General features: G+C 38.8%; 1 protein-coding gene across 4 annotated transcripts in view; it reads left to right on the top strand.

Moving 5' to 3' along the window:
- Window positions 1-10,397, top strand: part of ROCK1 (Rho associated coiled-coil containing protein kinase 1) — a 93,483-nt gene extending 83,086 nt beyond the window's left edge. For 2 of the 4 annotated variants that reach the window (XM_026842044.1, XM_026842043.1), the window contains exons 29-33: window positions 113-201; window positions 1,600-1,678; window positions 1,798-2,059; window positions 2,835-3,042; window positions 8,835-10,397. In XM_026842044.1, the coding sequence (XP_026697845.1) occupies window positions 113-201; window positions 1,600-1,678; window positions 1,798-2,059; window positions 2,835-3,042; window positions 8,835-8,838 (642 nt within the window). In that variant the 3' untranslated portion in view covers window positions 8,839-10,397. Of the gene's footprint in view, window positions 1-112; window positions 202-1,599; window positions 1,679-1,797; window positions 2,060-2,834; window positions 3,043-8,834 lie in introns of those variants that run through there. The other 2 variants (XR_003397729.1, XR_003397728.1) reach the window with 2 other exon arrangements.
- Window positions 10,398-15,309: the final 4,912 nt, after the last annotated feature.

Here is a 15,309-nt window from a genome sequence, read left to right as displayed (position 1 = left end):
TAGTTTAAAAACCTTAATTTATTCAGGCTTATGTGCATATGGGAGTACAGTAGAATAAATGTTGCTATTTAAAAATACAAGTTTAATTTGATTTTACCCTTTCTTTCCTCAGTATGTTGTGGTGAGCAGTAAAAAGATACTGTTCTACAATGACGAAAAGGATAAGGACCAGTCTAATCCATCCATGGTACTAGATATAGAGTAAGTAAAGTTGCTGTTAGTTTTGGATACAAATGGGCAAAAGAGCATTGTGTGTGAAAGAACTGCTAACTACTTTAGAAGCTTTGAATCAGAATTCCATAAATAATTTAAAATTTCCTTCACTAGTTGGAAAATGTCTGTTTATCTGTATTTCGGGGTGATGTTAACAGAAGATACTACTTTTTCTTTGTCCTACTATTGTATTACTAAAAGTGAAAAAGTTAAATACACCGTAGTCACTGGTGTGAATTTAGAGAAATGAAGAGCCTTGTCTTATTATGACAAAGAAGGGTCAGAGACACTGGAACCCACATATTATGCCATCTCTGTTTATGATTCAGTGTGTGATTAGTGTATTCAGGGTGATTAGTGTGATTTGGTGTTTTTTCCAGCTGCTTCAACAGCTGCTTTCTAAAGCGGGGCCATGACAATTGTGGGGTGGATAGGGAACTAACTGGCTGTCTGATTTTTAGGTCTCATCCCCTTGCTTCATACCTTTTTTTCATGCTGTCTGAGAAAGGACCAGTGTTGATCAAGGCCAAAGCATTTCTAACTTTTCCAGCTGGTTTCTATTTAGAGGGACAAAATTGTGATCCCTTTACATTTGTTATACATGAGAAAAAATTATGTCAAATAACACTGAAGCCCATTGCAGATACATGACTTGAGTGTGATGTTTGAACAGCTGATGGGCATTATGGGACCTTATAGAGTAATAATTGAAAAAAGGTTTTAAAATTCATGAATAGGCCTATCAGTGACTAACAAATACAGTGGTCTCGAAGGAATCTCAAACTCAGGAAGTGCTTAAGCTGCCAATTGCTCATAACCAGGAAAAGAGTTATTTTCTCTTTGAGCTGTTTCTTATTCTCTTTTCATAAACATCTGTTACGGCAACTGTTGAAAACAGGATGTTGGGATAGATGGGCTTACAGTCTTGACCCAGTATAAGATGCCCTGGATTGCCTTTTGTGATGTTCTGGCAGTGATTGTTAATCAATTCATAACATGATTTAGTAAAAAAATTAATAGTACTATACTTCGTATGGTTAATTTCATCTAGGGTTATCAATGAGCTTTTCCAGCAATAATCAGTTAAACTTCCCAGTGGTCTGAGAGAGAATTTTAAAGCTTTTTTCACAGGTAAATTTACCATGGCCGATCTTCAACCCATTGTAAGATAACTGTCTCTTCACGCTATGAAATGTTTTGGTCTTATTTGGGTACACAAGATCGATATGATTTATGAATTAATTCCTAAAATCATATCGCAGCCTTGAAGTATATCATATTGTTTGCATAAGCAAGATTTATAAGAACTTCAAAGCACTTTGATAACTGTGTTAAAAACATACATAGCCTTTTATAATTTTCTGATCTATGTTTCTTCTAATTTAGTAAGCTGTTCCATGTCCGCCCTGTTACTCAAGGAGATGTATATAGAGCTGAAACTGAAGAAATTCCTAAAATATTCCAGGTAAAAAGAAGTGTATTCTAATTTCTATTCAACCCTCTTGAAAAAGGTTGACAGCTTCTTTGAAAAGTGTATAAAAATATCTAGTGCTTCAACAATAACACAGGAGTATTCTTTTTCAGATTCTCTATGCTAATGAGGGGGAATGCAGGAAGGATTTGGAGGTAGAAGCAGTACAGCCAGCAGAGAAGACAAATTTTCTAAATCACAAAGGCCATGAATTTATTCCAACATTATACCACTTTCCAGCCAACTGTGAGGCCTGTGCCAAACCTCTTTGGCATGTCTTTAAACCCCCTGCTGCCCTAGAATGTCGAAGATGCCATGTGAAGTGCCACAGAGACCACCTGGATAAAAAGGAGGAATTAATTGCACCATGCAAAGGTATACTCATGTTTTTTGTGTTTTGTACTCTCTGCATGGTTTAGCCTAAACTAAACATGCTAAAATATAGGAAGCAAATAAAAGCACTTTAGTTTAAATATTTTCTGCTCTTCAGTTCTATGATTTTTAGATGTGAAAGGTGCTATTAAGATAACAGACTGTTAACACTGCTTATGGAGAGGCAGCTGTGGCAAGCCTCCATAGGGAGGCCTTTGGTTGCGTAACTGATGTGGCTCTGCTGAGGGCCCTGAGAACACAAGGGTCCTTAGAGGTCTGTGCCCAAGGACTGGGCAGCTCCTTGGTTCCCAGGCCATTCTCTCTGTACTGACACATGGCCCATGTTAGGGACCATGCAGTGGCCACATCACCAAGTTGTGTGAAGACCTTGCAGAGTGGTTCTTTAGGCTCTTCACCGATGGGAGTAAAGGTTTCCTTTCTGTGCTCCTGTGGAGTGTTTGGGCTGTGTACTCTGGAACTTGGCCATAAGACACCTGCACAATTTCCAGTTTATTATGACTGCAATTAGTGTAAGCTTTCTCATTTCCTGAATATTAACATTAGATTCAAGAATCTTAATGCAGAGCCACAAATATGAAAAGAAACTATATTTATAATTCCCCCTGCCATTTGTTGTCTTCCAAAAATATATAAACAAACGCAATACAAGCATGTATATAGGTGCCATTGTTGTTTCCAGTGGCACACCTGGTATGTCATAATTCTTATTTTGATAATGAGTCCTAGTTTTTGCTGAATCATCTTCTTCCTCTTACAGTGAGTTACGATGTAACTTCAGCAAGAGATATGCTGTTATTGGCATCCTGTCAAGATGAACAGAAGAAATGGGTGACTCATTTAGTAAAAAAGATCCCTAAGACACCACCGTCTACTTTTGTTCGTGCTTCTCCTAGAACTATGTCTACAAGATCCTCAGCAAATCAGTCATTCCGAAAAGTTGTTAAAAATACTTCTGGAAAAACTAGGTGAGAAACTACAAAAGCTACAGAGCTTTTTAACTAAAATAATCTCTGTTTATAAATTCTATTTAATTTGAAATTGTGCAAGAATTCCATAGTTGTGACTGCTAAACTGCTGATCTAAATCTCTGCTCAAATCCTGAAGGAAAGAACAGATAGAATTCTCCTGCTATTGTGGTTAATCTGTCAGTTCTTAGATTTGGAAAGGTAGTGTAGAGGTGGCAGTGCATGGCCTGCCAATGCATGTGAGGGAGCTGGTTCCATTTCTTCCTTTTAACGACAAGGCTCAGCAGATACATCTGTAATGGCATTTAGCTGCAAGGATGATCCGCATAGTCATTTGTGGATTGACTCACAGAGCTTGCATAAGCTAGGAGTCTTCTGCAACGGGGGGGGGAAACAAGAAATGTATAGATTCTCAGTGTGTTGTTCTACCATTTCTTTTGGTGTGAAGCAGCTTAAGTATTCCATTCTTTTTCCCTGGTTACTCATTCCCTGTCTCCTAGCCCAGCAGTTGTGTTTGTAAGCTGTTTGTGACCCTATGCATTAACCAGGGAAGATTTAAAATACACTTTCTTTAATGCTAAGTTACTGTAAGCTCATGTTTGGCTTCCTCATAAAATATGAGTGTTCATTTCCCCAAAAAGAACTGATTGGGTTGACAGTATGAAATGGAAAGTAGTATCTCGGTAGGGAGTGTCTTCCTAGATTGGACTACCAAACAGAAAGTCCTGCAAACATTCCTTGCATGAAGTGCAATAAAAGCAGACTTTTACATGTAGAGAGACACTGGGTATATCGTGAAACATCCTCCTGCAGAGGAGAGTAGGGAAAAAATCTGAAAGATACAAAGGGTGCTGATTTTCTTGTCCCCATAATTAAAACTAAAACATAAGCAATCATAGTTTTGAGACACTAATATATTCAGTGAAGGCCCTCTACATAATCTCATACAGGAGAATTACTTTAGGCCTCTAATATAAAGCTGTCAATATAAAAAAAAACAGCGATGTTGCGGACAGTTTTGTGTTAGAGATAATAATGCAACAGCATGAGAAGCACGAGAAGGACGGAAAAAGAAACCTGTGAACAACAGTTAAGAACATTTAGCTGTGCTGGAGTATTTGGGGGAGCAGCTGTATTCACCAACACTGAACAAACTGTTTGCCAGTTACAGTTCAAATGGCAGAAACATAACCGAATCATGATGTGATTTTACATTTTTCAACACTGGTGCTTAAGCAAGCTGAAGTTGTGAAACACAGAAACACTTCTGAGTTGTGGGGAGATTTCCTGGGAAGTGGGCAGTTTTTCTTTACAGTCTTCACTGTAGAAGTCTGTTGAAAACAAGTGTGAGTGCAGTGGAAAAGCACACAGTCATAAATCTGAGTTAAGAAGAATGAGCGTAAAATCAGAGTTTGATTACTAAATAGTAGCATCTTCAGTATTGTACCAAATAAAGACAAATCAAATTGGTAATTGTTAATTTCAGGGGGTTTCAGTCATGATTGTTATGTATGTAAGTGGCATGTACTTGTTCAATAGAATGTTGTTAAACCATTCTGTCTAAAAAATGTCCATTTCTCCCAACTTCCAAGAGCTTTTATGAAGCTTCACGGTGTTTTCAAACTTATTTTTCCTTCAGTCCTCAATTTTCCAGGATTTGCTGAAAAAATGTTAGACCCCCTCCATAGGCTTTAGCCAGATCTTTTAAGACTTTTGGATATAGATTACACCTGCTGATTTTAAAATATGCATCATTAATAGCTCTTGTTTAACATTTTTATTTACAGTAGGACAGTTGAAGTACGTCTGTGATTGAGAAAAAGGCAGACCTTTTAAACAGGCAGATAGAGGTGATAGAATTACTTAGAGCTGGTTAAAGAGCTCTGTTACTGATTAGGAAGACTTTTCAGTGAGTCTTGGACCACCTAAGACTGAAATAGAAAGCATATATCATGTTGATACTTCAAAGGATTAGGTGGAATGATTTTGATACTGAATGGACATTCCACCATAAATTCAGGGAAAAAAACCCTGAGAACTGATAATATAAAATTAATTAACATAGTTTTAAAAGAGTGTTTAAAATGTGACACTGAAATAATGCTAATGAATGTTGCTTAATGAAAAGATGTCAAATTAACTGAGAATCTTTTGATGAGGTAGCATTCTTGGAGAGTAAAGAAAGCTAACCAACTTGCCCCAGACTGACCAACCAGCCAGTGGGGTTGGAATTATTTTAATACATAATTTACATCCATCGTTAAGCAGTATTAATTGAAATAATCTAAAACAACACTTGGAAGCTCATAGTCCTGATAATAGATTTTAGAAATAATCCTCTGTTATTGAGCATACAGGTTCTTCCCTGCCCCCTGCAGGACCTTACCCATATAGAGCTCACTTTGTAAAGATAGTGTATACTTCTTTATTTCACATTTAGATTTTTAGAGTTGTAGATTTTCTTTTCCAAAAGGCTGTTTGAATTGTATTCTGTTTTCTTTTCCATTTGTCTTTGTGAGGTTCTCCGGTAGCTGTAATAACCAGATTTTTTTATTTTTTAAGTTCTTTTGCAATGTTTGTTTCCAATTTCTGGGAGGGTTTTCAGATGAGCTACACTGCATTTACTGTAGTATACCTCATGCTAGGGTGTGGAGGGGTAATTTGCTTGTTAGTGCACACACAATTAAAAAAAAAAAAAAAAGTGGAAGCTAACTACTATAGGTGAAACAGCTGTGGTATTCAGATGTTTTACAGCTGCTAGCTTTTCAATAGATCTTTTTTTCACCATAACCATGTGATTTTTCTCAGGTTTTGTTTTCCTTAACTTTTTTTCCAGGCATTTTAGAGTTAATTGGAAGAGTACAGAAGCTTTCACCCATAGTCTTTTATGGGAGCAAATCCATTTCTTAAATCAATTCATTGATTCTTCTTCATTCTTCTTTTAATAGAATGCTGCCTTGGGGTTGCCTTTAGCAAGAACAAGTTTGCAGCTAATCTCAAATGAACAGATTTACATGTTTGAAAATTTACAGTAGCTCTTGAAGGAATGGGTCTGTTTGGGAGATCAGTTCTTCAGATGATTTCTGTTATCAATCCTTATTGGCATTTGTCATGTGAGAGCATTAGAGAATTACAGAAATACACAAGTAGTGAATGGGGAATTTTTTTAAAAAATAAGAAACACCATCTTTAAAGGTCTTTTTTTAATATCCTAGAGATACAATGAGCCTGATAGCTCACCAGCACCAGGAGGAGGAGAGCTGCACGTTCCTGCGCTTTATCTTGCGTCAGCTCACACTTCACAGATTACCACCGTAAACTGATCTGTTTTTTAGCAGAAAATTAATCCAGGAATGTTTTAACTAAAGTGAAGCCAAAAAACCCAAAGGATAATAACAAACACCCACCCCCCCCGCAACAGTAACCTCACTGAAGAAAAACGTGATAGTCTGTTGGATTAGGAAGTTTCAGTGGTTCATGGAAGGGCCCAGAAAGCACCAAATCTCTCTCAAGAATGGGAGAAAGGGAGATGGTCGTGGTCTTGCTCTAGTGAAGTATCAGGTCGGATCAGCTGTTCAGAATACTACAGCCTTGGGTTTTCTCCATCTGCCCTAGTGTATGGCCTCTGTTCACACCTTTCTCCATCACCCAGTGGGATCTTCCAGGTTCTTGGGAAGAAATCAAGCTCTTAAGTTTTCTGCCAGTTCAGAAGTTAGTACCTGTGTGTTATCTCTTTAACTTGAATTTTTCTCACATACTGTGATGTGAATCAAACAGTTAACATTTATATTACTCCTTTAGACTGAGCCCAAATCCATCAGTGAGTTTGACAAAATTGTTATTTGCCCTTAGAAATGTTTCTTCTTAATGATGTTTAATATCGACATAGCTTCCTAGAACATATAAATAATTTACAGCAAACTGTTTTAATGCTGCATGTTATAGGCACTGAGCATGGAGGAAGAAGCATATTGAGTGTAAGTCGTTTAGAGAGGCACAATACTTGACCAGCGAGAGTCCTAGGGATGTGTGTGCTGCTGACTTGTCCTGCTGCATGGAGACGTGTGCAGGAGGCAGGGGGAGCCCCGTACCTTGCTGCTGCTTGAGGAGCTGCTCGGTTGGCTTTGTGGCGCACTCTGTCCCCATCAGACAGCTGCCACTGGGTTGAATGGAATGCAGTGGGGCTTGCATGGTGCCTGCAGAGCAATGCGAGCAAATAATGGAAACATGCAGAGTTACACAGAGCAAAGAAGCATTAGAAAAAGGTCTTCTCATTCAAGCTATTCTACTGCAGATGTTTTTGTGACTTTCTCAGACAAATTTGACGTTAGTTGGGACTATGAACTAGACAATTACTGCTGTGATGTAGTAAGACCAGCCTGTGCCCTGATACCACTAAATATTCTATCCTGTATGTTTAGAAAGAAGAGGCATTGGATTTATTTTTGGAAAATTAACTTCTGATATGCCCAATGTTTAAATTGAGATTATGAAATAAATTTACAATGGATCTTAAATACCAGTGACTTAAGTGGTAATTGCATAGTAGCTGAGCTACTCTGACAGGCTATTACTGTCTGATTTTTTTCCCTCTCTGTCTTCCTTCTCTGCTCTTCTGGCATTGGATCCTGCATAAGTGCTTGAAGTGAAACGTTTTGGACCCTTCCATGAAGGTTTACAATTCAGTTTCCTGACTGTCAAAGAAATGTAGGTTTATTTTGCTGAGGTAGTGAGTAGAATCACCCCCCTGAGATTGCAATGATTGCCAAAGCTGTGTTCGGGTAAGTAGGAGGGTGCTCCCCTGGGGTCAGGAAGGTGATAGTGGAGGAGCAGTGCTGCTCTGAACTCCAGATACTGCACCCTGCAGTTCTCATCCTGACCTCTTTACCTAGATGTGAGAGTAAGAGAAGCAGTGATGATTCCTAAGGGACATGTGTTTCGCTTCTACTAAGTGAGAATTGTTGTCTTGTCAGACAGTATAGCAGAACTTGATCTTGGGTGAGCAGGCATTAACTGTTTTGTTGAATGGATACAGACTTTTTAACACATGCTTTAAGACATTTTGGTAAATTTAATTTAGCCACCTTAACTGATCCACCTTTCTTTGCAGTTGATAGGCAGCACTTGATTGACTTCATGGAGAGGTGTATCGGACCACTAAAAGGAGCTTCACATTCATCTTAAGTTCTATTCCTCATTTTAGTAACTTCTCTCTTGTAAACATGAATCAGAACTTGACGATGAATGTGCTAGTGTTTGCAGTACTGCTTCTAGATCTGAAACTATGCTTCGTAGTTCATAGTGTTGCACATTTCTACACATTGTATCAGCACAGTTGAGGTGTTTTAATATATTTGGACTTGGGCACCTCATGAAGTTAATGCAGGTTTGAAAGAGAACAAAAACCCAAAACTCCCGTGCATCAGATGAGCCCTGGTGACTGCATGTATATGCTCTTAGCCTAATAGGGAGCCTTTTCTCATCCTGCAAGTGAAAGATGGTCACCTTGCATTTGCCATGAATATACCCATGACTGTTTATCTTAATGGTTTACTTGCAAAGTTGCATAATATTATCATCTCTGCGTTCATTTATTGTTGTTTGAAATTAAGAACAGTTTGTGGATGATTGTGTAGGTATAATCTTAGTATTGTACTTTGTCAAATGAAAAAATATTTTGTTAACGTAAGAGAAAGTATTTTCTCCACTGAAGCTCTTGGCAAACATGCGCTAGTGTTACAAAGCTAATTTTTATATATGTTATTAATTGTCTGTTATCTTCCTTGTTGCAGCTAACCACATGTACAGTGCTTAATGGAATCTCATGGGATGCGGTCTGAGAAACAGGGCTTTTTTTAACCACACAGAGCTGTGCAGACGGGCTGTTGTTCCTTTCAACGTAACTATCACAGGCTTCAGGGTTAAGATTGCTATTACTGTCTCCTCCTTGCTTTGGCACAAAAGCACGCTGAGGGTGTTTAATTGCGGGTTTGCCTAAAGGTAGATTAGATTAATTATTACTATGTAATGCAAGTTAAAGCAAAAAAAGCTTAGCTAGGTGTATAAAAAAAAAAAAAAAAGGTGCTGCCTTTTTGGATTTAAAAAAAAGCCTGTCAATCATGATGAAATGCAGCCAACTTTCTTCGTATCAGTGAAAGAAAAGGACTGTTTACCCTGTGAAGGGGATATTTATGTCAAGATGAGCATATGAAATGGAGTAGAGGAGGGAGGTTTCTCAATGAGAAGGACTGCAATTGCTTTCAAGACTCAAAAGTTGTGCTCTTGAAGACTGCAGAACTAGCTTAAAAATGAAGCCTTATCACTTGAACTTCAGTGCCTTCACTGCAGAGTTCTTAACAGCCTTAATGCTAACCACCCACTATGGAATGGATCAGAGTGTTAAATGTTTTGCATTATGCTTTACAAAGTACTGATTCAGCAGGTTTGTAAAGGGGGGAAAACAAGTAATTGCCTTTTAATCTATGCATTTTTTTGCCAAGCCATACTGAATTATTTTACTATTAGAGGCATTAGAAACTAACAGTAAAAAGAACCACCGAATTTGGAAGCATATTTTGGGGTACATAATTTCTGTAACTGTATAATGTATTGCCTTACAATTTTAAGTGATAACGTACATTAAGTTAACAAACATTTAAGAAATATATGCACTGTTTGAACTGTAAATTATTTTTAGAACACTTTTACTGGGTTTTACATTGTCCTTTTAGTGCCTTAATTTGAGGTAATTGTATTATTGCCATGTCAATAAATGTAGAAACCTAAAACTAAACAAAGCAAACCTCTAAAGAACTATTGCATATCAGTGGTTTTTACTGAATTTTAATTGGTTGAAGTATTGTAGATGCTAGATGCATTTTCTAAATTAAGTACAACCTTTGAATGAGAATTCCTCTTACAAAGAAAGACTGATTCTGGTTCATAAGCCAAAACATGCATAGGCAATGCAAAAAAAGAGAGGAAAAAAAAAAAAAAAAAAAAAGCCTATCACGCAGAAAGTTAAAAAGTTCCGGGTAATTCAGGAATTTAGGTAAATGCTGTCAGACTCTTGCTTTGTAGCAGGAATACATTCATGATATGGGCAGTATGGTTTTATTTTATTTTATTTCTTAACCAAATACCTCCTCAGTAATTTATAATGGCTTTGCAGTTGTGTATTAAATAAGAAGCACTGGAAAACTGATTCGTCCTTAGGACGATTTGCATGTTTCAAGTGGTATTGAAAGCCGCACTGATGGATATGTAATAATAAACATATCTGTTATTAATATGGTAATGACTCTGTGCTCATTTAATGAGAAATAAAGTAATTTATGGAAAGACCCTTTTGAAAATGACTGGCATGGTGTTTTCTCCTGACTGCAGTTTATGTATCTTTCTAAAGCATTCAGACACTGCAACAGCTTCCTAGTAAAAGGTGCATTTGCAACACCTAGGGGACTCTAAACATTTTTTTACTATTCTGTGTGAATAACATATTTAATAATTTTTTTCATTCCCTCCTTCTGGCCTGCCATAGTAGCCTAATTTGTATTTATTTGTCAATACCACTCTGAGCTTGCCTTGTGATTGCTTCATCCTTCATAATGCAGTTTGGAGCGTCAGAAATCCCACTTATTTGGGGCAAGGGGGAAACCCTGTTCAAAAGCCACAAAACTGTGGGGTGGTTTTTGTTGCTGGGGCTTTTTTTTTTTTTTTTTTTTTTTTTTTTTTTTAAAAACAGCCTGTGCGTTCTATGAAACTAGTTGTCCATAAATCTCCCTGGGTAATCTGCCAAGGCCTGTAGAACAATGGAGTAGTAAGGACAAATTACATGAGGATTGTATGCCCTTTGAAGGTCACAAAGCTGGGAAGTACAGACAAATAGAGGCAGGTGATGTGGTAATTTCAGAAAATTCCTGTATCAGAAATGTCAGCAATTTCAAAGCTGTGGCTGGAGCACACTAAACACCACCTTCCAGATTGCCAGCGACATTGACTGTCAGTTTGCCAAGCAAAGCAGGTGATAATTAGGACTTGCTTTACTCCCCTCACATACCCAGAGTGGAAATAATATAGTAAAATGATTAAATGTAACTTAAAAACGTACATTATTGTAGGAAATACAGCAACAGAAGGGCCTATGGTCAGGTCATTCTCCAGCCCCAGATAAGGTTTTGGATTGATTTTTTTTTTGCTTTCCTTTATGTGTAACTGGCTACCTCTCTCAGCTCAAAAACTCTTGCTTGAATAATTTCTTAATAAAAAAAAAGTAATCTCTTGTAGTTCTGTATTTTATGAACCTGAAAAATAGCATTAAAACTATTATGAATAGATAATGACTATTGGGAAGGATTGTAGAAAAAATGGATTTGCTCTACAGATTGGTACATACTACATTTCCATAGCTTTTTAGCAATGCTGAAAGTCTGCAATTATTTTTCGGTACTGATTTTGCTTGGGAAAGATGCAGCAGACATAATGAAGTGTAAAATTACATTGATGTGTCTCTGGGATAAGTTGCAACTATAAAATGCTGTAATAAGTCTAGACATGCAAATTACAGTCTGTGTGTTCTGGTGTACTGATGTTGGCACTTGTTTACTGTAAGCAAGGTGCCCATCTACAGGAATAGCTGTACTTTGAATAACGAATTCAGCTAAAGGTTTCTACTCTTAGGAAAAGTAATGCCTGTGATCTCAAATGTGCAAATAGATACTTCAGGGAAAAAAAAAAAAACTAAACTTTTAGCCAGCATCACTTTTACCATCCAGAAAAAAAAATCATCACTGTGTTGCCATGTTCACTACAGTTTCAATTTTTCCATCTTTGGCCTTCTTACATTGCTTAGCCTTTACCCTTGTCATTAACGATTCCTCATAGAGCAGTGTTTTGCCTACACTCATCTAACACAGTGCCAGAGAGTTATACAGAGATGTGAATGTCTAAGCTAGGAAGAGCTCACCTAAATCAACCTGGGTTTGTTCGTATTGGTGAAGCTCGAGTTTTCACACTGTTCGAGAAATTGAGAAGTCCAGATTCTTTTGTGATCATTTTTTGTTGATTTGCCTCCACCTTTTTTCCCTTTTCTATTAATGTATTAGGTTGAAAGTTCAGTAACAGTAGTAGAATGCAAAAATTTGTTCTTTTTCTTTCCCTCTCCAAGCCTTCTGATTCCTGCTGAAGAAAACAGGAAAAGATAGGAATAGCTAATTGTAGCAAAACAGCCTGGGTAATAAGAAAAGGATTCGGCCTCCCCCACCAGCAGGATTTAGCAGCAGCCACCAAGGCTGTAGCCAGAGGCAAGTCAGGAGTCACAGGGCGAGAGGAGGGGCAGCAGGTGCTGAGCTTGCCTCTGAGCCAGTGATCTCTACTGGGAATTTTCTATGTACTAGTTATGAAGAGAAAAAATGTAAATGGCATTTTGCTTGTTTTCCTTCCCCCAGGTGTACTTCCATAGTGACCCACAAAGCAGTTTGAAAACCATTGAAATGGAGCAGGTAACGCTGAACCATGTATGTTACTTTAAACATCTCCCAGATTGCTATGTTTTTCTTTACCCTACCATTACATTTTCTGTGTCATCTATTACTACAAGTCACACCTCACTGACACTGCATTTTTCAGCGTGTAGTTGCTGTGAGATAGGGATCGACTGTAGCAGTGGCTTTTCAGGTTCGGTGTGCCTGGGCTGGGCCATGCCCCAGGCCCCCTCGTCAGCTCTCTCTAGGAGCTGCCAGAGCCCAGTGCAGCCACAGTGGTCTCTGTCTGGGCCTCGCTTGGACTCCAGCAGTGCAGGGAAGATCCTGCACACCAGAGTTTTGTTCAACTATTAAGTTCCTGTTCCTTGTTTTCTGTGTGGATTCATTTGGAGAGAGTCAAGGTTTGCAGTGCAGGAAAGTGGAAAGCTTACCTCATAAAAAAGAACTTTTCTTTAAACAGGTGAAGCACTGTAATATATTAGGACCCTGGAAAATGAGACCTAAAGCTCTTAAAACAAGGATTACTTCGAGTTTAATATGCATGGCAATTACTTGTAAGACATGTGATATGTGATTTGATCCTACCTGTGCTGTGAATACACGCTCATTAAAATGTTTAAAGCCTGAAGATAGATAGAAAGCTTCCTGAGAACATTGTTCCCCATAGAAAATAAAATCTATGTTAATAAATGCACCTGCCAGTATATTGGATGAGGACAACACATTTTCCCCTTTGAAGAAAAAAGAAATGTAAATGGAATATTTTATTTCCTGACACTGATTATTTAAAATGAAACCTACCACCTTTGTTCTATCGTGGGCATCACAAGGGTGCCTCAAGCAACCTTGTGAAGGGGCTTGCCTTGCTTCCCCCTGCCTTTCACTGTATCGCAGTGCCTGCTTGTACCATCTGAGGGTACACTTACTACTTGTGCTCCTCAGGACTGAGCCACAGGAGATTTCATAGAGTAAAAAGCCTTTTGTAAACAGATCTGGACTTGCTCTGACCCATCTCCCAGCATTAAGAAATCCTGACAGGCCTGTTGGCCTGCACACAGTGTTGTGCTAACGACGCAGCCACAGCTTTTGGATCCAAGCTGGCTTGCATCCTGCCAACTCGAGATGGGAAGCAGCCGTGCTCCAGTGCCCCCACAAAAGTCCACCGAGACACAGCCGGGGCAGGCAGCTCTGCTGTCCCCCTGCCACTGTGACACAGCCCAGGGTTCCCTCAGGGCTTGTTGTTGCTAAGAAAAAAAGATGTATTTAATAATGTTTGACCATTCTTTTACATTTTTAATGTTGTCAAGGTAATCTGTACTTCATATTTATACATCAGGTTACACTCTTTGTCTCTATACTCCTTACATCAGCTCATGTAAGGTTCAAGGAAACCAGCATCTATTGATCCCCTCCGTAAGGAAGAAGGCACAAAACTGTTACGGCAGGAAGAGGCCTACACGATTGTGGTGGAAAGAGCATGGAGGTAGTGATTCTTCACCTTGTGGAGGTTGTGAACAGTTTTCCTGAAGATGCAAACCCCTGATGGCCTGTGATTGCCTGAGACATGAACCATTAAGGGTTACTCTGAAGTGAGGAATGTATTCAGTGCCACTTCAGAACACACAGCATTCAATTTTCACTTAGGAGTCATAAATAATGGCCTCTACATAGGTCACTGTTGGTATCAAGAACAAACAGCTAGAGTGGAGATATCCTGCACTTAAAACTCAGGGGCAGACAGCTAGGATCTGCCCTCACTTGGATAGTCTGCAGGATCTCACCCTAGAACTGGATTAAAGCTTTTCCAGAAAGCTCCTTTAAGCAAGTCAAAGTAACAGATGATTCATCACCCTTGCTGGTATAAACTTTAACAAGAGTTAAACAGATTTAGCAATTGCAAACTCCATCTTAATTCAAGATCCATCTTAATTTCGGCATAGGACCCACTGGAGCTTCTCTGTGAAATATAATCCTTGTTCCTCAAAACTTCCTTTTCATGTGTAGGAGCCTACACTGGACAATAAAATCAACTTTCATTATTCTTCTCCATGACAAACTGAAAAGACTGAAATTTCTGAGCATCAGAAGCAATCATAAGGATTGTTTGCAAGCCCTGGATTATTTTTATGGCCATTTTGTATCTCCTTCTTCAGCTGTTTGGAACTGAAAATCACATTTGGCCAGCAGCATGTTTATCAAGGGAAGATCCTTCCTGTTTTGGGTATCATTTCTACAGCAAAAGCAGGGCCATAGTGCAAACACAGACAAACGAACAGTGGCAGAAGCTCTCAGAGTTGCAGCTGTCAGCTTTCCAGAGGTGCTAGCTAGGAGGGGTCTGAGGAAAGCATGTTTCTTTCCGGCATTCTCTTCCTTTTTGTATGTTTAAGCACTGCTTTGGTTTCTTTAATCACAGCCTAATACTAAGAGCTTTTGCAGAAGCAGTTGAGATTCTCCACGTCTATAGTTTTTAGTGTCTTTAAAATTGTTTTTTATTGTCCTGAATGCTGCTGGCCACTGGCATCACACTCATCCTTCAGCGCTCCTTATGTTTTATCTATCACCAAGTCTTAAAATAATTGCTGGTAGATTAGCCATCCCCTCTCCCCTTAATAGAGTTCTTCTGTTGACAATCTTTTACTCCCCGTTTTCCTATAACCCAAAACGCGTTTCACCCCCGACAGCCTTTTCTTTTTTTCACCGCTGCCGCCTCTGTGCAACCCTGGCTTTTGGGCAGCCCACCAGCAGGCCTGCAGACCCGCCTCGGCACTCCGGCACTCCGCCTGTC

This window comes from Athene cunicularia (genome assembly GCF_003259725.1).
Source record: "Athene cunicularia isolate RWA chromosome 2 unlocalized genomic scaffold, athCun1 chr2_part1, whole genome shotgun sequence".
Classification (NCBI taxonomy): domain Eukaryota; kingdom Metazoa; phylum Chordata; class Aves; order Strigiformes; family Strigidae; genus Athene; species Athene cunicularia.
Note: the sequence above shows the minus strand (reverse complement) of the source record. Positions and strands in the feature narration are given on the sequence as shown.